General features: G+C 41.4%; 1 protein-coding gene across 1 annotated transcript in view; it reads right to left on the reverse strand.

The window, feature by feature from the left end:
• The window catches only part of ZSWIM5 (zinc finger SWIM-type containing 5), a 190,725-nt gene that overhangs the window by 9,439 nt on the left and 157,855 nt on the right, over positions 1 to 23,431 (reverse strand). The window contains exons 6-11 of the mRNA XM_032247380.1: positions 17,547 to 17,723; positions 14,663 to 14,809; positions 13,503 to 13,640; positions 10,654 to 10,914; positions 10,309 to 10,444; positions 8,955 to 9,112 (exon numbers count right to left, since the gene is read on the reverse strand). Of these exons, the coding sequence (XP_032103271.1) occupies positions 8,955 to 9,112; positions 10,309 to 10,444; positions 10,654 to 10,914; positions 13,503 to 13,640; positions 14,663 to 14,809; positions 17,547 to 17,723 (1,017 nt within the window). The remainder of the gene's footprint in view (positions 1 to 8,954; positions 9,113 to 10,308; positions 10,445 to 10,653; positions 10,915 to 13,502; positions 13,641 to 14,662; positions 14,810 to 17,546; positions 17,724 to 23,431) is intronic.

A 23,431-nucleotide genomic window follows, 5' to 3' on the forward strand; every position in this document is an offset into this window, starting at 1 on the left:
TTTCCCGCCTCAGCCTCCTGAGTACCTGGAACTACGGCTGCATGCCACCATGCCCAGCTAATTTTTGTATTTTTTAGTAGAGATGGGTTTCACTGTGTTGGCCAGGATGGTCTTGATCTCTTGAACTTGTGATCTGCCTGCCTTGGCCTCTCAAAGTGCTGGGATTACAGGCATGAGCCTGAATTCTGTATATTAATCTTATACGCTGCAAACTTGCTATAACTACTTGTTAGTTTCAGTTTTTTTTAAAAAATGATCCTTTGAGATTCATACATAGTCAATCATGTAATTTGTGAACAAAGACAGTTTTATTTCTTCCTTTTCAATATGTACAAACAATTCCTGGCTTACAATTATTTCACTTAAGAATTTTTGACCTTATGATGGGTTTATTGGGACATAACCCTATCAATCAGGGAACATCTGTATATCATTTATTTCCTTTTCCTATCTTATTGTATTAGTTAGGAACTTCTAGTATGATCCTGAATACAAGTGGCAAGAAGGAACATTCTTGTCTTATTCCTGATCTTAAAGGGAAAGCATCTAGTTTCTCACCATTAAGTATAACAGTAGTTAGTTGTAGGTTTTTATTTTTTATCTTTAAGACAGGATCTCACTCTTTTGCCCAGGCTGGAGTGCAGTAGTACAATCACGGTTCACTGAAGCCTTGACTTTCCAGGCCCAGGCTCAAATGATCCTTCTGCCTCAGCCTCCCAAGTAGCTGGAACTACAGGGGTGTGCCCACCACAACTGGCTATTTTTTACTTTTTAGTAGCAATGAAGTCTTGAACTCCCAGGCTCAAGTGTTCCTCTCATCTTGGCCTCCCAGAGTGCTAGGATTACAGGTGTGAGCCACCACACCCAACAGTAGGTTTTTTGTAGAAGTTCTTTATCAAGTTGAGGCAGTTTTCTATTCCTAGTTTGCTAATTTTTTTTTTTTTTTAGTTTATGAATGGGTGTCAGTTATGCTTTTACTGCATTTACTGATGGTATGACTTTTCTTCTTTGCCTGTGGAAAGAGGAAATTCCATTAATGGAATTAATGGATTTCAATAATTGATTTTCAAGGGTTGAGACAACTTACATACCTGAAATAAATCCTACTTGTGATTCTTTTTTTTTTTTTTTTTTTTTTTTTTTTTGAGACAGTCTCGCTTCGTCACCAGGTGCCAGGCTGGAGTGCAGTGGCACGATCTCAGCTCACTGCAACCTCTGCCTCCCAGGTTCAAGCAATTCTCCTGCCTCAGCCTCCCAAGTAGCTGGGACTACTGGCACGCACCACCACACCCAGCTAATTTTTGTATTTTTAGTAGAGACAAGGTTTCACCATGTTGGCCAGGATGGTCTCAATCTCTTGACCTTGTGGTCCACCCACCTTGGCCTCCCAAAGTGCTGGGATTACAGGTGTGAGCCACTGCACCCGGCCAGTTCATTCTTTTTATATACTGTTGGGTTTGATTGGCTAAAATTTGTTCAGGATTTTTGCATTTATGTTTGTGAATCACACTGATCTGTAGTTTTCCTTTCTTGTTATTTAGTTTTGCTTTTACAGTAATGCTGGCCTCATAGAGTAAGAAAGTGTCTCCTCTGCTTCTATTTTCTGGAAGAGACTTTAGAGAATCAGTATCATTTATTCCTTAAATATTTGGTAGTACTCACCAGTGAAATAATGAGCCTGGCACTTTCTGTTTTGGAAGGTTATTATTAATTCAATTCTTTAACAAATATAGGCCTATTCAGATTATTTATTTCTCCTTCTGTGAGTTTTGGTAGATTGTGTTTTTCAAAAAATTCATCCATCTAATCATCCAAGTTATCAAATTTGTGGGGATAGGGTTGTTCAAAATATTTCTTTATTATCCTTTTATGTCCCAGGGATCAGTACTGATGGCCCCTCTTTCATTTATTATGTTAGTAATTTATGTCTCCTCTCTTTTTTTTTTTTTTCCTGGTTAGCTTAAAGGCTTATCAATTTTATCGATCTTTTCAAAGAACCAGTTTTGCTTTTATTGATTTTGCTTACTGTTTTTCTGTTTTCAATTTCACTGATTTCTGCTCTAATGTTTGTTATTTATTTCTTCTGCTAACTTTAGATTTACATTGCTCTTCTTTCACCATTTTCCCAATGTGGAAGCTTAACTTACATTGATTGTTATTCTTTATCTATTTTACTAATGTGCAAGCTTAGATTATTGATTTTATTTTATAATTATTTTTATTTTTAAACTTTTTTTTTTTTTTTGAGACAATCTTGCTCTGTCACCCAGGCTGGAGTGGCACGATCTCAGCTCACTGCAACCTCTGCCTCCTGGCTCAAGTGATTCTCCTGCCTCAGCCTCCCGATTAGCAGGGATTACAGGTACCTGCCACCACACCTGGCTAATTTTTGCATTTTTGTAGAGACAGCGTTTCTCCATGTTGGTCAGTCTGGTCTTGAACTCCTGACCTCAGGTGATCCGCCTCGGCCTCCCAAAGTGCTGGGATTCCAGGCATGAGCCACTGCACTCAGCCTATTTTTTGAGAAAAGGTCTTATTCTGTTGCCTAGGCTGGAATGCAGTGGTAGGATCATAGCTCACTTCAGCCTTGACCTCCCAGGCTCAAGTGGTCCTCCTACCTCAGCCTCCCAAGCCACTGGGATTATGGGTGTGAGCCATCATGCCTGGCTCTTTTCACTTTCTTTTTGTTTTGAGATGGAATCTCATATTGCCCAGGTTGGAGTGCAGGTGCATGACCTTGGCTCACTGCAACCTCTGTCTCCAGGTTCAAGCAATTCTCCTGCCTCAGCCTCTGGAGTAGCTGGGACTATAGGCATGCGCCACCACGCCCAGCTAATTTTTATATTTTTAGTAGAGGCAGGGTTTCACCATGTTGGCCAGGCTGGTCTCGAACTCCTGACCTCAGATGCTCCGCCCACCTTGGCATCCCAAAGTGCTGGGATTACAGGCTTGAGCCACCACACTTGGCTGCTCTTTTCACTTTCTTGATAATGCTCTTTGATGCACACAAGATTTCAATTTTGATGAAGTCTAATTTATCTCTCTCTCCTGTGTGTGTGTGTGTGTATGTGTATACATATTTTTTGGTTGCTCATGCTTTTGATGTCATAGCTAAGAATCCATTGGCTTACCCAAGGTCATGAAGAGTTACTCCTGTTTTCTTATAAGAATTTTATGGCTTTAGTGTTTATATATTTAGGTTATTGATTCCATCTCTACTTTTTTTTTTTTTTTTTGAGACAGAGTTTCATTCTTGTTGCCCAGGCTGGAGTGCAATGGCGTGATCTTGGCTCACCACAGCCTCTGCCTCCTGGGTTCAAGTGATTCTCCTGCCTCAGGCTCTCGAGTACCTGGGATTACAGGCATGAACCAACATGCTTGGCTAATTTTGTATTTTTAGTAGAGACCTGATTTCTCCATGTTGGTCAGGCTGGTCTCTAACTCCCAACCTCAGGTGATTCACCCACCTCGGCCTCCCAAAGTGCTGGGATTACAGGCATGAGCCACCGTGCCCAGCCTCCATATCTACTTTTAATCTATCTGTGTCTTTATAGTTAAAGTGGGTTTCTTATAGACACCATATAGTTGAGTTTTACAAAGGTTTCTCCACACCTTTGTCAACACAATTTTTTAACAAAAATTTTCTTTGGTGACTGGGTGTAGTGGCTCATGCTTGTAATCCCAGCACTTTGGGAGGCCAATGTGAGTGGATCACTTGAGGTCAGGAGTTTGAGACCAGCCTGGACAACATGGCGAAACCTCATCTCTACTAAAAATACAAAAATTAGTTGGGCATGGTGGTGTGCATCTGTAATCCTACCTCCTTTGGAGGCTGAGGCAGGAGAATTGTTTGAACCCAGGAGGTGGAGGTCGCAGTGAGCTGAGATCGTGCCAATGCACTTCAGCCTGGGTGACAGAGCAAGACTATGTCTCAAAATAATAATAATAATAATTTGTCTTGACTAGGTGTGGTGGCTCACACCTGTAGTCCCAGCACTTTGGGAGGCCAAGGTGGGAGGATTACTTGAGGCCAGAAGTTCAAGACGAGGGTAACATAGTGAGACCTTGTCTGTATTAAAAAATAAAATAAAACTTAAAAATCCTTTCATTCAGAATTTTACTTATGGAAAAGTTTGAAGAATAGAACAGAGGTTTTTTTTTCTTCTCTCTAAGCCATTTGAAAGTAAGTGACTTGATGCCCCATCACTCCAGACTATTGTACTATGTATTTCCTACAAAGACACTCTTCTACATACCCATAAAACAACCATCAAAAGCAGTAAACTAACAGATATATTCCTACCAACTACCACAGACCACGTTCAAGTTCCACCAATTGTCCCCAAAATGTCTTTTATAGCAAAAATATTTTACACAAGTTCACGTGTTGCATTTAGTTTGTCATGTGTCTTTAAATTCTTCAATTTGGAAAAATTTCCCCATCTTTCCTTGATATTCACGATCTTGACACTTTTGCAGACTAGTTATTTTGTAGTATGTCCTTCAATTTTGGTATTTCTGGTGTTTTCTTATTAGATATATATTTGCACTTTTGACTGTAACGTCACAGAAGTAATGCTGAGTTCTTACTGTTTCCTATCAGGTAATCTATGTTTTTGACTTCATCCATTTCTGATGATATTAACTGTGATCAGTTGATTAAAGTGGTGTTGGCCAGTTTCTCTAAAGTTACACATTTTTCCTTTATGATTGGTAAGTATTTTGTGAAGAGATACCTTGAGACTATATGAATATCCTGTTCTTCAAATGTTCACGCACTAGCTTTGAATCCATTGATATTTCCTGACTGCAGCTATTGTAGGTATCTCATGTAAGTCAAATCATACAATATTTATCCTTTGTGTCTAGCTTATTTCACTTAGCATGTCCTCAAGGTTCACTCATGTTGTATTATGCATTAGACTTTCATTCCTTTTATGGCTGAATAATATTCCTATATGTATATATATGTATATATATGTATATATACATATATATATATACACCACATTTTATTTATCCATTCATCTGTTGATGAACATTTGGCTATTATCAATAATGTTTCTTCAGTCTTGGATGAGTTTGAGGTTAAAAAAATGAATTGGAAAAAAAGAATAATGTTTCTATAAACACTGTGGTACAACTATCTGTTTGAGTCCCTGCTAGCAATTCTTTTTGGTATATACCCGGTTCATTTTTTTTCTGCCTACCTAGTATTTATATATTTATTTATTTTTTTAGAGACAGGGTCTCACTTTCTTACCCAGGCAGTGGCATGATGATAGCTCACTGTAACCTCCAACTCCTGGGCTCAAGCAATCCTCTTGCTTTAGCCTCCTGAGTAGCTGGGACTACAGGCACATGCCACCGTGCCCAACTCATTTTTGCATATTTAGTAGAGACAGGGTTTTGCCAGTTTGGTTAGGCTGGTCTCAAACTCCTAACTTCAGGTGACCCGCCTGCGTTGGCCTCCCAAAGTGCTGGGATTACAGGCATGGGTCACTGTGCCCAGCCCTGGCTTTATTTATTCTTAAGTGAGCTTTGATAATTTTGTTTTTGAAGCAGTTAGTTCATTTTATCTGTGTTATTGAATTTACTGGCATAAAACTGTTTGTAATATTCTCCTACTACCATTTTGATGTCTTTAGAATCTGTAGTGATGTCACCTTTCTCATTCCTGATATTGGTCATTTCTGCCTTTTATCTCCTTTTTTTTTGATCAGTCTAGACAGAGATTTCAATTTCATCTTTTCTTTTCTTTTTTTGAGATAGAGTCTTGCTCTGTTGCCCAGGCTGGAGTGCAATGGTGTGATCTCGGCTCACTGCAACTTCTGATTCCTGGGTTCAAGCAATTCTCCCTGCCTCAGCTTCCTGAGTAGCTGGGATTACAGGCACCCGCCACCATGTGAGGCTAATTTATTTTTTTGAGACAGAGTCTGGCTCCATTGCCAGGATGGAGTACAGTGGCGCCATCTCGGCTCACTGCAATCTCCACCTCCCGAGTTGAAGTGATTCTCCTGCCTCAGCCTCCTGAGTAGCTGGGACTATAGGCATGTACTACCATGCCCAGCTAATTTTTGTATTTTTTAGTAGAGATGGGGTTTTACCATGTTGGCCAGAATGGTCTCAATCTTTTGACCTTGTGATCTGCCCATCTCGGCCTCCCAAAGTGCTGGGATTACAGGTGTGAGCCACTGCACCCAACCTAATTTTTGTATTTTTTAGTCGAGACGGGGTTTCACCATGTTGGCCAGCCTGGTCTTGAACTCTAGATCTCAAGCAATCTGCCTGCCTTGGCCTCCCAAAGTGCTGGGATTAAAGTGTGAGCCACTGCACCCGGCCTTAATTGATTTTTTCAAAGAACCAGCTTTTGGTTTCATTGATTATTCTCTATTTCATTGATTTTTTAAATTTTATTTATTTACTTATTTATTTATTTAGAGACGGAGTCTTACTCTGTTGGCCAGGCTGGAGTGTGGTGGTGTGATCGTGGCTCACGGTAGCCTCCATCTCCTGTGTTCAGATGATTCTCATACCTCAGCCTCCCGAGTAGCTGGGATTATAGGCTTGTGCCACCATGCCCAGTTAATTTTTTGTGTGTTTTTATTAGAGATGGAGTTTTGCCATGTTGGCCAGGCTGATCTTAAACTCCTGGCTTCAACTGATCTACCTTACTTGGCCTCCCAAAGTGCTGGGATTACAGGCATGAGCCACTGCACTTGTCTGCTCTGATCTTTATTATTTCCTTTCTTATGCTTACCTTGGGTTTTCTTTTTCTGATTTCTTAAAATGAAATCTGAGATCACTGATTTGAAGCCTTTTTCATTTATAAGTAAAACCTTAGCTACAGTCCACAAATTTCGACTTGTGTTTTCATTTTAATTTTTAATTAGTCAAAATATTTTCTAATTTTCTTGTGATTTTTTTTCCTTTGGTCCATGAGTAATATACAGGTATGTGGTTTAATTTTTAAAAACTTAAGATATTTTCTAAGTATCTTTTTATTATTGATTTCTAATTGTACTGTGGTTGTCTGAAAAATATTTTTAGTTCATATCTCTCTCTCTCTCTCTCTCTCTCTCTCTCTCTGTCTCTAAGAGTCAGGTCTTCTCTGTCACCCAGGTTGGAGTACAGTATCATGATGGCAGCCTACTGCAGTCTTTAACTCCTGGGCTCAAGCAATCCTTCCACCTTAGCCTCCTGAGTAGCTGGGACTACAGGTGCTTGCCAGTACAACTGGCTAATTTTTAAAATTTTTATAAAGATGGGATCTTGCTATGTTGCCCAGGCTAGTCTCAAACTTCTTGTCTCAAGTGATCCTTCTGCCTTGGCCTCCTAAAGTGCTGAGATTACAGATGCGAGCACTACACCTGCCTCATCTTTGTTTTTGGAATATATTTTCATTGGCATAAAATTCTAGTTTGACAGTTTTTGAGTTTTTTTTGAGACAGAGTCTCACTCTGTCACCCAGGCAGGAGTGCAGTGGTGCAATCTTGGCTCACCAAACCTCTGCCTCCCAGGTTCAAGTGATTCTTGTGCCTTAGCCTCCTGAGTAGCTGGGACTACAGGGTGCAATACCATGCCCAGCTAATTTTTGTATTGTTAGTAGAGATGGGGTTTTACCATGTTGGCCAAGCTGGTCTCGAACTCCTGACCTCAGGTGATCCAGGCGCCTGGGCCTCCCACAGTGCTGGGATTACACACATGAACCACCATGCCTGGCCTGATAATTTTTTTGTCAAGTACTTTAAGGGATTTTTTTTTCCCGACTGTTTTCTGGCTTATATTGTTTCTAATGAGAAATCTGTTCTCATACTTGTTTTTTGTCTTTTGTCTGTCCTTTGTCTATAATGCATCTTTTTCACTCTGATTGCTTTTAAGTAAGATTTTCTCTTCTATTATTGGTTTTAAGCATTTTGGTTATGATATGCCTTGGGGGTATAGTTTTCTTCATGTTTATTATGCTTGTGGTTCATTGAGTTCCTTGTATCTGAAGTCCTCCTCCTTATCCAGCTTGGAATCTGACACTCCATGCAGGCTACCACGACTCCCGATTTGGCACTCCTCACATGAATGCTCAGTATCAAATTTTTTTATTTTTGCCAATAAGATCAGTAAAAAATGTTATCTCAGGGTAATTTTAATTTGTATTTCTAATGTGATACCAGGCAATTTTGTTGTCTAAAAGTCATTTGTATTTCCTTTTCTGTGAACTGTCCGATCATATTCTTTGTTCTACTTTTGTATTTGTTTGCTGATCATTTTTATATTGTAACTTTTATCTTTTCTGTAATGAGCATGTATTTTTGGGGGAACATTAAGAAGATACCACATAAAGTTATTTTTAATTTAAAAAGCCTTCAAAATCCTTGTAGTTTCCTGGTCCAAAATACTCAGGAGCTCATGGTGGCTAGTATTTTATCATAGCTCCTTCTTACATAGGGGCTTACTTTGTGGTGAAACCTGCATAGCTAACAGGATGCATGAGCTTAAAGGCCTAGAGTCACTTTGGACTGCCTATCTTTTACCCGGGCACTGAAAAAGAATCACAAATTCTTGTATTTGTAAGGAGTTGAGCTCTATCTTAGTCATCACTTCATTAGATCTTTCAGTGGCCCTGGGAGGCTGACAGGCCATTGACAATGATCACCATTTTACAGATTTGAAGCTGAGGCTTAGAAAGGTGAAGTGACTTTATCAAACAGAAGGTTACATTTAGAAGTAACTTAAAGATCATTTAATTTTACATATTCAGGATCCTACAATTAGTAACTAGGGTAAAGTTTTGGCATGGATCCAGGTGCTCTAACGGCAGCAATCAAAGTGAGGATCACTATTGCTCTAAATGGTCAAGGAGCTTCTCTTCCTCAGGAAACTCCAGGTCAAGCCTTTGACAGGCCATGGTTGGGCAGGCAGAGGGGTGATGCTGGAATTTAAGGTCTATCTATGCTCACCTTTGGCAGCGGTCAGCATGGTGGAGGCCAGTTCACACTGCTGTGATTCCAAGTGTCCAAGCGTGAACCAGCGAGGATAACGGCTGGGCACCACAGACACCATATGGTGAGGGTGGGATGTGTCGCCTGCAGAAGCTGAGTTTTCTAAAACAGGTAACCTGGAAGACCCAGGAAGAATCATCAGCCACCATCCAGACCCTGGGCTTCTGAGCCACTTTAGAGAAGCTTACTTTTTGCTGGGGAGCAACTGGGGAAAGGAAAGGATTAGCTAAGAGCTTTGAAGGTTTTAAACCTACGGTACCATACACTGTATGAGGTGAGTGCCTGGGTATTTAAGAGAACTCAAGCTGAATAGTCTCCACTACAAATGGATTTGAAAGGCAGTTCAAGAGCTATCACGTTGAGTAGTATATATTATAAAAAGAGAGAAAAGTTAATAAATTTGAAAAAAGAATCATAGGATTATTTTATTTATTTTTGAGACAGAGTCTCTCTCTGTCACACGGCCTGGAGTGTAGTAGCACAATCACAGCTCACTGCAGCCCTGACTTCCTGGGCTCAAGCAATCCTCCCACCTTAGCCTCTTGAGTAGCTGGGACTCCAGGTTTGCATTACCATGCCTGACTAATTTTTGTAGTTTTTGTTTTTGTAGAGATGGGGTTTCACCATGGTGCCCAGGCTGGTCTCAAATTCCTGGGCTCAAGTAGTCTACCCGCCTTGGCCTCCGAAAGTGCTAGGATTACAGGCATGAGCACTGCACCCAGCCTGGTTATTTCCAAAAGTATAAGAAATACATGCCAAAGAATTCCTTGTTTTAGCTAAGGTATTCTCCCAGCCTTAGAGTCTGACTAAAATTCTTCCTCTGTATAGTCTGCCATATCTCAGAGGTTTAACTGCCTAAACCAAGGATCCTATATTAGCTTGGAAACAAGATGCCCACAGCTCCTGTTCTCAAGTCTTGGGGTAAATATATTTATCTCTACTGCCCCCAGCTTCTTCTGGGGACCTGTGCCTGGGAACCTTGATTCAGCTGAAGAGGCTCAGACCCCTCCTCAGCTTGCCAGACTGACAACTGAACAGGAAGATTCAGGTCTTAAGTGCTCTTTATTTATTAACATCTCAGAAGCTTACTCAATCAACCATGAGTACTGCCAGGGAACCAAGTCACCAACAAGGAATCCAGATACGAATCCTAGATCATATAAAAATATCTGAGCCATTTAAAAGTACCCTTGGTAGCAGGTCCAACAGAATGACAAAGAGGGAAAGAGAAGAAAGTAAAATAAGCAAAGAAAAAGAGCATTGGATCCCTCTGCTTTGGTGGAGGCAACTGGACTGGGAAAGGGCTACCCACCTCATGGCACGTAAGGCTAATTTATAGGACAGGTCTGGGTCATGAGGCAGCAGAGCTGAGAACAAATACTTGGCAAAGGTATGCATGGGAACACTCTCTCGGTGGATGACTTCTCCCAGACCGCTGAAAGGGCCCCCTGGAGGAAGATAAGCCAGCCAGTTATTTATTTGTATGCTTCTATCTGCCAGCCTGGACTTGAGCCCCAAGATCTCATGCACGTTTGCTAACCATGGGAAACTTCATTACATTTTAATGTTATAAATGTTCCTGTATTTATACTATTTTGGAGAAGGGAGCTCAGGGGCACAGGCCAAAGACACTAAAAAGAGACTCTTTTCTACTTACCTTCCAGCAGTAAGATGCACTGTTTTTGCAATGTTTGCACTAGCTCATCGTCCAGCTGCAGCTCTTGAAGTTGGCTCAGGAGCTGCTCCTCATTACGGCACACCTTGTCCTGCGCATAGAGGCCTTCAGGCATTACCCTCTGTTGACCCAGGCCCATCAATGCAACTTCCAGGGCCAATGACAGGTAGGACTCACTGCTGTTTGGGGAGCCTGCAGCCACAGGTACATGCTGGTACACAGGGGGTCTGCTTTCATTCATATCTGGGGGCAACAGGGCACCAAATTCTTTAGGTCAGGCTTGGTAGAGTCTTCCCTCTTTTTTTTTTTTTCGAGACAGAGTCTTGCTCTGTCTTCCAGGCTGGAATGCAGTGGCGCCATCTTGGCTTACTCTGCCTCCCGGGTTCAAGCAAGTCTCCTGCTTCAGCCTCCTGAGTAGCTGGGGTTACAGGTGCGTGTCACCACATCTGTCTAATTTTTGTATTTTTAGTAGAGGTGGGGTTTCACCATGTTGGCCAGGCTGGACTCTAACTCCTCACCTCAGGTGATCTTCCTACTTCGGCCTCCCAAAGTGCTGGGATTACAGGTGTGAGTCACTGTGCCCTGCCTAGTCTTCTGTCTTTCCCTTCCACCTTTGGGGTATAGCTTGGTCAACAGTTATCACAGGGAAGCTGAATCAGAACCCCAGGACAGTAAGGAAAATATACTGAAAAAAAGGTTACACAGAGCCACAGATTCATACTTTCTTTTTTTATTTTTTTGGAGACAGAGTCTTGCTCTGTTGCCTAGGCTGGAGTGAAGTGGTACAATCATGGCTCACTGATGCAGCCTCAACCTTTTGGGCTCAAGCAACCCTCCTTCCTCAGCCTCCGGAGTAGCTGGGACTACAGGCACATGCCACCATGCCCAAATAATTTTTTATTTTTTATTTTTGTAGAGATAGGGTCTCATTATGCTGCCCAGGCTGGTCTTGAACTCCTGGGCTCAAGTGATTCCCCCACCTTGGCCTCCCAAAATGCTGAGATTATAGGCATAAGCCACCATGCCCAGCCCCACCTACTCTTGAGATGGAGTCTCCCTCTGTCTCCCAGGTTGGAGTACAGTGGCACAATCTTGGCTCACTGCAACCTCTGCCTTCTGGGTTCAAGCACTTCTCCTGCCTCAGCATCCTGGGTAGCTGGGATTACAGGCACGCACAACCACATCCAGCTAATTTTTATATTTTTAGTAGAAATGGGGTTTCACCATGTTGGCCAGGCTGGTTTCTAACTCCTGAGCTTAGGTGATGTGCCTGCCTTGGCCTCCCAAAGTGCTGGGATTACAGGCCTGAGCCACCATGCCCGGCCCACCTCCTTCTTAATATATAAACAGGCTAAACCAGTTAGGGAAGTATAAAATGTTATCTTTTGCTAGCACATTATGTAATGCCACAATTGTCTATTTTTATGTCTGTCTCTTTCACAGAATGTGAGCACCTTAAAGGGATTAGACCATCTTGTTGTTCTAGGTATTGCTATGTGTTAGTGGTAAATGAATAAACCCAAGTATAAACTCAGGTTTCCAAGATGTAAATGTCACTGTACAGATGAAACAAACCAAAGATGATGATTCTCTTTGCAAGGGATCAGAGGGAAGATAAGGAGCAGCCCTCACTTGGCTTGGGGCCATCCCTTATACCTCTGCGCACAGAAATCTGAATCCACACAGTTAAACTCTTACTTTTGTAACATTTGCAACCTTTATGTTATTATTATCTCATATGCTCCAACACTGGGTGCACAATTTCAGGAAGTGAGCACGGTTTAAAAGTCAGAGTCTTGGGTTCTTTTCTTTTCTCCGTCATCCATCGAGTATTTATGGAAGATTATTAAATGTCAGGTCCTGCACTAAGTGCTAGGAACACAAAGATAAAGAAGTCATAATTTCTGCTTTCAAGTAGCTGACAGTCTAGTAAGAGAGACCTATTTGTACATAAATTGTAATGTAGTATGCTAAATACTAAAGTAGATATATGTATACAGTAAGTGAAAGCATAAAATAAAAAAGAATTTTGTCTCTTATCTATTCTTGGCTACTCTAATAGAGTCTTGAGGCTATTAAATGATTCCCCTCTATTTATTATTTGTAAAATTGGTACAAAACCATCATGTGGAAGGAAGTTCAAAGGAAATCAGAAAATATTATTATGCAATTGCATGGGATACACACATTCTTGATGGGAAGTTCTTTCTCACTTTTAGACAGCTCTAGGTTCTTGCCTCTGACTGCTGAAATTTCTCTATCCCTTGTTATTCTTCTTGGACTACATTCTTTAGGCATTTATGATAAGGAAATGAAAGGAGCAAGGAAGGCTGGCAAGGTAAAATGTGAAATCAGGACAAGGCCAGACCACAGGGTAGGAAAGGAAGGTGGGAAATGGGCAAGTATGAAGAAACCTCTCAGGGTGCTCTAGTTTGGACAAGACGGGGAAAGAAAACTTCAAAAGGAGGAAGGGAGGAATGGGCTGACAAGGGCAGTCTTTTTTTTTTTTTTTTAAATGAAACAGGGTCTCACTTTGTTACCCAGATTGCAGTGTAGTGGCACGATCTCAGCTCACTGTAGCCTCGATCTCCTGGGCTCAAGTGATCCTACTGCCTCAGCTCCCCAAGTAGCTGGGACTACAGGCTAGTGCCACTATGCCCAGCTAATATTTTGTAGAGGCAGGGTTTTGCCATGTTGCCCAGGCTGGTCTTGAATTCCTGAACTCAAGTAATCCACCCACCTTGGCCTCCCAAAATACTAGGATTACAGGTGTGAACCACCATTCTAGCCAACAAGGGCAGTCTTGGCTTGCTTCAGGCTGCCCCCTGTACCTGACATCTCCAGATAGCCATTATCATTCAGGCGGCAGGCCTCAGTCAAAGTGAGAAACAGGCAGCCAATGGGATCCAGAGGGTGGCCCACCCAGCCCTCCAGGTTTGTGATGGTTGTGGTTCTTCTCTGCAATAGTTCTGAAAACAAGCAGGTTAAAATTTTAGAGAGTGATAGAGACACACTGCTGTCTGTCCCTGCCTGGATCTTGTTATCAGTCTCTTTCCAGCCTTGACCCTGAGAGTCAAATAAAAGCTTCTCTATTGTCTTGCCTTGGATTGATAGGACTGGCCACAAACATACCAGCCAACTATAAGGTTGTGTGGTCCACATTTGGGTTGCCTGCTGGTAGTGTATACGTGAATACAGCTTTACAGGTTTTTGTTTTAAGAGACACCTCAGTCTTCTGAATAGCTGGGACTACAGGCACATGCCACAATGCCCTGCTAATTTTGTTTAATTTTTAATTTTTTTTTTTTTTTTTTTTTGAGATGGAGTCTTGCTCTAGTGCCTAGGCTGGAGTGCAGTGGTGTGATCTTGGCTCATTGCAACCTCTACCTCCTGTGTTCAAATGATTCTCATGCCTCAGCCTCTAGAGTAGCTGGGACTATAGGCATGCGCCACCATGCCTGGCTAATATTTGTATTTTTGGTAGCAATGGGGTTTTGCCATGTTGGCCAGGCTGGTCTTGAATTATTGGCCTCAAGTGATCCGCCCGCCTCAGCCTCGCAAAGTGTTGGGATTACAGGGCGTGAGCCACTGTGCCTGGTGTATTTTATTTTATTTCTGTAAAGACAGGGTCTCATTATGGTTGCCCAGGCTGGTCTCAAACTCCTGGCCTCAAGCAATCCTCCTACCTTTGCCTCCAAAAGTGCTGGAATTGTAGGTGTGAGCCACCACACCTGTCCACAGCCTTACAGTTCAAAAAGGTTCTTCTCATACCAGATCTTAATGAGCCTTCCAACTGCCTTATGAGGAAGGCTGACAGGTATTATTCCCAAATTAACAGATGAGAAAACTGAGATTCATAGAGATAAAGTGAGGCATTCCACACAGCAGGGAGAATGACCTGGAATTCCCTAGCTCCTCTGGGCCTTGTATCCCCTAACGATTCTCATCAGCTTTGGGCCTAAAGGGGTTAGATGGCTCTTAATTACTATACCTTTCTTCTGATGCTTGTAGATTTCCAGTTGCCGCTGCTGCTGCAACCTCAGAGTATTAATAATGGCCACTGTGAGTCTGAGGGCCTCTTTTGGATAACCATGAGAACGTAGGGCATCAACCCGAGCACAGGCTGTAGGCACATGCTCTACCAAATAAGAAGAAAATATTTTGGTCAAGTTAAAATTTCAAATCAGGAAAATTTATGCCTGACAAAGAGGGTTTGTGTTCAGTCCAATTCCTCTAATTCCACCTGACACTTACTGTATACTAGGAACTGTCTTTATCTTTAAAGATATAAAAAGTTGAATAAATCACAGGTGATACCTTGAAAGAGCTACCTTGCAGCTTCAGTGTAGTGTATGGTGTAGAAAGGGATACACAAGTAGGATAATAAAATGTAGTTTCTCTTTGTGAACATATATTATACTATGCGAACTCACTGGAGGTAGCAACTAACTGCCTAATGGGAAAAGTCTCATTCATTTAATTAATCCTACATTTCCTGAAAATCTATTATATGCCAGAGAGTATGCTAGGCAAAAAAAGTACAAAGATGTTGGTGACAACCCATATTAGGATCTCATAAAAAAAAAAAAAAAGACGTACAAAGATGAATAAGAAATGGTCATTGCCCTCAAAGAGCTCAAAAATGATACATAAACATAATTATAAAGCAGCTAAAAAGAAGCAACATGATAGAAATATATACAGAGAGGAAATAATATTTGAGCTGTGCTTTGAAGGACAAGTAAGATTTCAAATAGGTAGACAAACAGGAAAAGACATTCCTGACAAAGGAAACATAAGCAAGGGCATACAGTAAAAGCATAAAAATTATCTGATATGTTAATAGAATCCATCTTCAGAGTATTGCAAATAGTTCCATGTAGTTAGAATTACATTATGTGGCTTAAGACGGCCTGGAAAAGGTAGTCTGGAATGTAAAGAGCTTTGAATGCCATTCTGTGGAGTTTGAATTTACCTTAGGGTTAATGGAAGACTACCAAACCAAAGACTTACAAATAGGTGAGTAATTACAACAAGCTTTATGGTTTATTTTGTACTTTTTTAAAGATAAAATTAAAAATTATAGAAGTCATTGTGGAAAATTTGAAAATACATATAAAGAAATATAAACTGAAAATCAGAAATAACCGCTCTTTCCAGTGTCATGTATATTTACTTGCACTTTTCTATTAAGTTTTTTTTTTTTTTTTTTTGAGATGGAGTCTCATTCTGTTGCCTACACTGGAGTACAGTGGTGTGATCTCGGCTCACTGCAACCTCCACCTCCCTGGTTCAAGCAGTTCTCCTGCCTCAGCCTCCTGAATAGCTGGGATTACAGATTTGTGCCAACACACCTGGATAATTTTTGCATTTTTAGTAGAGACAGGGTTTCACCATGTTGGCCAGGGTGGTTTCAAACTCCTGACCTCAGGTGATCCACCCACCTCAGCTTCTCTAACTGCTGGGATTACAGGCGTGAGCCACCGCACGCAGGCTATTAAGTTTTTACCAAAAATGGGATGGTATCATATTTACTGTTTTGTAACTGACCTTTCCACTTAATAACACATTATGAATATTTTTCCATGTTATCAACTATATATCTGTAACATTAAAAATGATTACATATCGTTCTGCTGAATACATGTATATCTATCGAGCTAATCAATCCTCTGTTGTTGGATATTTATATGGTTTTCAATTTTTCTCATCTGTACCTTATTTTTACCATGCTGTAATGAAACCCTTAGCTATATGCATTTCCTTAGTTAATTATGGCTCAGGATAAATTCCTAGATGTAGAATTCCTAGATCACATGGTATGAATGTATTTTAAGGCTTTTGATAAGAAATACCCTTCAGAAAGGTCTTAAGCATTTACACTCCTACAAGTAGTAATGAGAGTACCTATCTCCAGGCAACCTCTCCCACACCAGAAACTAATTACCTTAATTAAAAACCCCTGACCATTTGACAATCAAAAGATGCTGAGTGTTAGTTTAATTTGCATCTTTATTAATGAGGTGTATATTCTTTCACATGCTTATTAGATTTATGTTTTAGAAGTGCTGGATCACAGAAGAAGAAAGATGATCAGAGGGAACTTTAGGTGATGACTCAATGTATCTGGCTATGGCTTTCAAGAGAAAGACAAGGATGTATCTAGATTCAGCAAAATCTTGAGAAAGACAAAAATATGGTGTGAGAGATGAAGGTAGGGAATTGGGAAAAGGCAATGAAAATGCATGTCACTGCTGTAAGACTCAGAAAATGAGTATTTTAAAAAAGAATGTCTCTTTTGAAATGGGTATCCTGTGATAAAGTCAGGGACAGGTTGATTGAGGGAAAGTCAGGAAACTATTTCAGAGGAGGGTTTAAAACCACAACGAAACAGCTCTATCTTGTTATCATGGAGGAAGGTAGGAAGGTGGGGAGGAGAAAAGGAAGACTGCTTGGTGACAAATGCAGACTGTGTCCTACTTACTAGCACAGGAGATTTAAATTTCAAATTCGTGCTTTTTTAGCAAAACCTATAATTTCAGAGTAGACCATAATGTTGCTCAGTAACTACTGACTGAGGGAAGCTGTGAACTGATGCCTAATTGCTTTGTTAGTACTCTTTTAGTATCAACTGCATTAAGTCCTTTCACCCCTCAAAGCTTAGAGGGCAGGATGTAAATTCCTATTTGAGGTTACTGTATCACAACTAAGTATACATGCAAATGGCTTAGGCTTCACATAAATATCCCTAATAAAGGCCCCAAAAGATCTGTGTGGAAACTGTCCAAATTGTAGTTTGAGTTGCAGGTACTTATGAAGATGGCTCATTTGGGCCTGGGTGGGTTCTAAAATTCTTAGAGGAGGGCTAGACTTACCAAGCCACAGTGGCTGGCCTTGGGAATTAAAGAGTAGTCTTTCACTTTCTCGCTGGCAGGCAGGCGCTGTATAAACATCACTGCTGATAATTCGCTGTAGGTGGCTGTCCTGCCAATGTAATTCACGGCCCTCAATGGCTCTAGTGAATACTGTTCGTCTTGGTCTGGATAAGGAGTCTGGAGAAAGAAGAACATGCAGCAGTACAGCAGCAGGCAATTTGAAGTTTTAAGCCCTGGGTCTTCTTCAGTGTGGGAGGTTGGCTGAATAGTATTTTAAAAGAATAATTCTGGCAGCAGTGTTGAGAATAGATTATAAGGTGGAAGGGTAAAGAGAGCAGCCACTTGCAATCTCTCTGAGTATCTACTGTGTTGCCTGCTTCCTAGATAAGCTTTTAGTGTGTGTGCTCTCTATAGAAAAACCTTCCCACAGAGATCTATGGCTGCCTTCCTCCTTCTACAGAAGACTAATTTCTCCTAAGACCGAGAAGCAAAATGAAATAGAAGAGGAGTGGTGGTGCTTAGCCACTCAATCATGAAGATAGAAACTGGTTCTACAGAGGTCAAAGGTAGAGAGAAGAAGCCAGGTAATTTCCTTGGCCAATCTATAACTTGTTTCATGACTCTTATCAGACCAAGGACTTTCATGAAATTCATATTAAGAGTTGAAATACAGCTGAAGTTTTAATGACGCCTGCCTATAATCCCAGAACTTTGGGAGGCTAAGGTAGGAGGATCACTTGAGGCCAGGAGTTCAAGACTAGCCTGGGTAACATAGCAAGACACTGTCTCTACAAGAAATCAAAAAATTTAAAAATTAGCCAGGCATGGTAGCATATGCCTGTGCTTCTAGATACTTGGGAGGCTGAGGCAGGAGGATCCCTTGAGCTCAGGAGGTAGAGGTTGCAGTGAGCCAAGACTCCAGCCTGGGTGACAGAGCAAGATGCCACTCAAAAAATAAAAATAAAAAAGAAAGAGCTGAAGTTCTGTATATTCAGATACTTTATTACACTGATATCTGCAGGCTTACAGTCTTGTTCCCCAGTAAGAAAAAACTGATGAAGCCATGTGTAGTGGCTCACACCTATAATCCCAGGACTTTGGGAGGCTGAGGCTGGTGGATTGCTTGAGTCCAAGAGTTCGAGACCAGCCTGGGAAATGTGGTGAAACTCCGTCTCTACAAAAAATATAAAAATTAGCTGGGCATGATGACATGGGCTTGTAGTCCCAGCTATTCAGAGAGGCTGAGGCAGGAGAATCACTTGAGCCCAGGAGGCTGACGTCACAGTGAGCCGAGATTGTGCCACTGCTCTCCAGCCTGGGTAACAAAATGAGATCGTGCCTTAGAAAAAAGAAAAAGAAAAAACTGATGCTAATAAAGACAAACTTGTTTTCTCACTGGAGTCTTACCATGCCATCTCTCTTCAGGAAAACGGCTGCAGGGAAACCAAAACTGCAAACAAAAAAGTAGGCTCAACTCTTAAGAGTGGTATGTAGGAGGACCAAATGGAAGATATCTTGCCATAAACCATAGACTTAGGGAGGATTATGGAAACGATATTTAAAGTAATAAGAAACCATGAGGGAATCATTTAACTGATGCTTTGCCAGATTAATGGCAATATAAACTAGTCTGGGATCAAGAACTGAAGTATTTTATTATATGCACATTTCCAGAGATGCCCAAATGAGGTGTGTACCTACTGATTCTGTACAAAAAAATTATGAGGAAATGTCAGAGAATTCATACTGAATATGAAAGAACCTAACATATTCAACCATTCAGGAAAAGTCCTTGCAATCTGGTCATCTCTTTAGAATTTAATATATCCCAGTGGGTATAGGCTCAGATGACTGAAGGATATTATTATCAGAGTAGCACTGACAGTATTTACTGAAATTGCTTCTCCTTCATGCTGTCCCTCAGTGGAAGCACACTGACTCTTCTACCGGCTGTAATCTAAGCTCCTCTTCTGCTGAACTGAGAACCCACCGTGGGTCTGCTCAACCCACAGTGGACACTGGGCTCCTAATATGTTTTTAAATTCATTAAATCAGCAAATAATTACTGCCTACTATACAGTAGCTACTGTTCTTAGCGCTGTTGGACGGAATAAGCAAGCAGGAAGATCATAGGAGATGAGGTCAGAGACATAGTAGAGAACCAGATCATGGAGGGCCATGTAGGCCATGAGAGAAAGATGGCTTTGTGTTTTTGAGAAAGATGGGAGGCCACTAAGAGCTTTGAGCTGTGAAGGTATACAATGGGACTTGCATACAAAAAGGTTAACTCTGGCAGCAATATTGAGACTAGATTATAAGGAAGAAGGGCAGAAGAAGGGGGAGCAGTCAGGTGGTCACTACAATAATCTGTGAGAGATGATGGTAGCTGATCAGAGAAAGAAGGAGTGGAGATGGTGAACAGTAGTTGGATTCTGGATATCCAAAGATAAAGGCAATATACTGAATTTGCTCATGGATTAGAGCTGGGGTGAGAGACAGTAAAATCAAGAATGACTCCAAGGTTTTTTTTTTTTTTTTTTTGAGAGGGAGTCTTGCTCTGTCCCAAGGCTAGAGTGCAGTGGCGCAATCTCGGCTCATTGCAACCTCCGCCTCCTGGGTTCAAGCGATTCTTCCGCCTCAGCCTCCCGAGTAGCTGGGACCACAGGCGCGTGCCTCCATACCTGGATAACTTTTTTTTGTATTTTTAGTAGAGACAGGGTTTCACCGTGTTGGTCAGGATGGTCTCAATCTCTTGACCTTGTGATCTGCCTGCCTCAGCCTCCCAAAGTGCTGGGATTACAGGTATAAGCCACCGTGCCCAGCTGACTCCAAGGTTTTTAAGAGAGTTGCCATATATGGAGATAGGAAGACTGTAAGAGGAGCAGGTTTGGGTGGGGCTTGAGGGGTAAGAAATTCTACTGAGATGCCTGTTAACAGATAAATGGAAATAACAAAAAGGCAGTTGAATATACATGTCTGAAGTTGAAAGGAAAGGTCTGGGCAATATATATTTGGGAGATGTATATATTTGGGAGTTGTCAGTATATAGATGATTACTAAAATGATGCAATCAACAAAGAAGTATAGAGAGGTGGTCTGATGACAGATCCCTGGGCACTATGGCATTTTAGGTTGGGAAGTGGGGAAGAGACAGTAGAGAGACTTAGAAGGAAGGGTCAATGAAATAAGGAGACCCGAGAGAGTGGTTTCTTGGAAAAATCAAATGACAAGTTTCAAAAAGAGAGTGACTAATGTGTCAAATATTGCTGATAGGTCAAGTAAGGTTATGACTGAGAACAACTACTAGATTTAGCAACAGTTAGCATTAGTAAACAGTACAAGAGTCATTTCAATAGTGGTAGGGATTGAAAGCCTGTCTTGGAGTGAATTTAAGGGAGACTAAGAACAGAAGAAATGAAGATGGCAAATCTGTACTATTCTTTTTACTGTTTTTGCCTAATTCTGCCACCCATTTCTGCTACCCAGAGAGGCAAGTGGAGTCACAAGAGTGTTTTTTGTTTTGTTTTCGTATGGGAAATATAACAATATGTTTGTACACTTGTGAATAATTCATGGAGAGTAAAAAATTGTTGATGAAAGAGAGAGAGGAAATAATTTCTCGTTAATTCCTGGAGTGATGTCCTAGATAAAAGTGATGTAATAGAATCTTGAGAATAACTGGAAGGTTTGGATTTAGAAGCATAGACTGCAACAGGGGAAGAGGCAGAGTAGAAGGGCAAAGACAGTAATTCTTTGACCTACTAGGACAGTATTTCTTTAGACCCATTACCACAGATGTGGTGATGGAGTTTTGGAAATTTTCTTCCGATTGGTTCTATATTTTTAGTAAACAGGAAGCAAGACTCAGCTGAAACTGAGGAAGGAGAGAAAGTACAGGAAATTTTGGGAAAAAGATGGTGTGAAACAGTAATTTACAAGAGTGAAAGATGGCACAGACTAGGGAAATGTAGTGGATGTCCAGAAAATACTGAGGACCCACTTGAAATGAGTGGTCATAAACTTAAAATAAGACCAGTTATTATGATTATTTCTTTCTTTCTTTCCTTTTTGTGACAGGGTCTCATTTCGTTGCCAGGCTGGAGTGTACTGGCACGACCATAGCTCACTGAAGCCTTGACCTCCTGGGCTCAAGCAATCCTCTCATCTTAGTCCCCCAAGTAGCTGGGACTACAGGCATGTGCCATCACACCTGGCTAATTTTTGTATTTTTTTGTAGAGACAGGGTTTCATCATGTTGCCCAGGCTGGTCTCGATCTCCTGAGTTCAAGTGGTGCTCCAACCTTGGTCTCCCAAAGTACTGGAATTACAGGCAGGAACCACTGTGCCTGGCTATGGTTGTTTCTCTCCAGCCATATTCAGCTGTGCAAGTGTATCGACTAATTAGAGTTGGAATGAACTAAGTTTAGAGTTCTTCAATCAGTGTATCAAAAGCAAAGAGGGAGTTGAGTGTGTATGCAAAGGAGTGACTGTAATGAGGTACCAAGAAATCTAACATGGATGAGGAGGAAAATGAGGTTATCAAAAGAGTGAAAATACATTTTGTCTTACACAGTAAGACAAAAATTCCTAGAGAGTCAAAGAATTACTGAAATTGGAATACTAAAGAAAATAAGCTAGCAAGATTGACTGTGGTAACTGGTGATGCTTGAAATTGAGATTATGAAGAGGGTGCAGTTTTTGTAATGTCAAGGTTTAGGGTATGATTTTGGGGTTGAATGGCTAAGTTATGGGGGAGGATGAGACTACTGGAAAAGCAGAAATCAAAGAACTGAGAGGCCAGGGTATTGGAAGGGTCATCTATGTGGCTACCAAAGTCATCAACAATTATGACAATAATCAGCATGGTGGTTCATGCCTATAATCCGCATGGTGGTTCATGCCTATAATCCCAGCACTTTGGGAGGCCAAGGCAGGATGAATGCTTGAGCTCAGGAGTTTGCAACTAGTCTGGGCAACATGATGAAACCATGTCTTTACAACACACACACACACACACACACACACACACACACACACACACACACAGAGACACACACACACAATTTAGCTGTGAGTGGTGGCTCATGCCTGTAGTCCCAGCTATTCAGGAGGCTGAGATAGGAGGATCACTCAAGCCTGGGAGATGGAGGTTGCAGTGAGACAAGATCACACCACTTCACTCTGGCCTGGGTGACAGAGGGAGACCCAGTCTCAAAAAAACAAATTAAAAAAAAAAAAAGAGCCGGGCGCGGTGGCTCAAGCCTGTAATCCCAGCACTTTGGCAGGCCGAGGCGGGTGGATCACGAGGTCAAGAGATCGAGACCATCCTGGTCAACATGGTGAAACCCCGTCTCTACTAAAAATACAAAAAATTAGCTGGGCATGGTGGTGCGTGCCTGGAATCCCAGCTACTCAGGAGGCTGAGGCAGGAGAATTGCCTGAACCCAGGAGGCGGAGGTTGCAGTGAGCCGAGATTGCGCCATTGCACTCCAGCCTGGGTAACATGAGTGAAACTCCGTCTCCAAAAAAAAAAAAAAAAAAAAAAAGAATTATGATAGGAATAGTGACAGTAGTATTAGTAAGCCAATAGCTAAAAATCTTCAAGGAATGAGAGGGATTGACCCAGAGGTCTACAGATGCCAAAAACCAGAAGGGTAGCAGACAGTATAGTTTGGCATAAACTTAAACCTGGAAGTATTTTAAGAAGGTAAGAAGGAGAATTATGTAGAAATGACTATGAAAAATAGGCAGGAATCAGCTGCTTCTCCAGCCCCAAAGGTCAAAGGATGTGAGAGAGATATCAATCACAATCTGAGAAGGCTTTAGAAGAGGGAACATCTCTAAAGGAGAACTAACAACAACAAAGAGCCAATATATTATGACAA

The sequence above is a fragment of the Sapajus apella genome, unplaced genomic scaffold (assembly GCF_009761245.1).
Source record: "Sapajus apella isolate SASKATOON/1434 unplaced genomic scaffold, GSC_monkey_1.0 scaffold62, whole genome shotgun sequence".
In the NCBI taxonomy this organism is placed as follows: domain Eukaryota; kingdom Metazoa; phylum Chordata; class Mammalia; order Primates; family Cebidae; genus Sapajus; species Sapajus apella.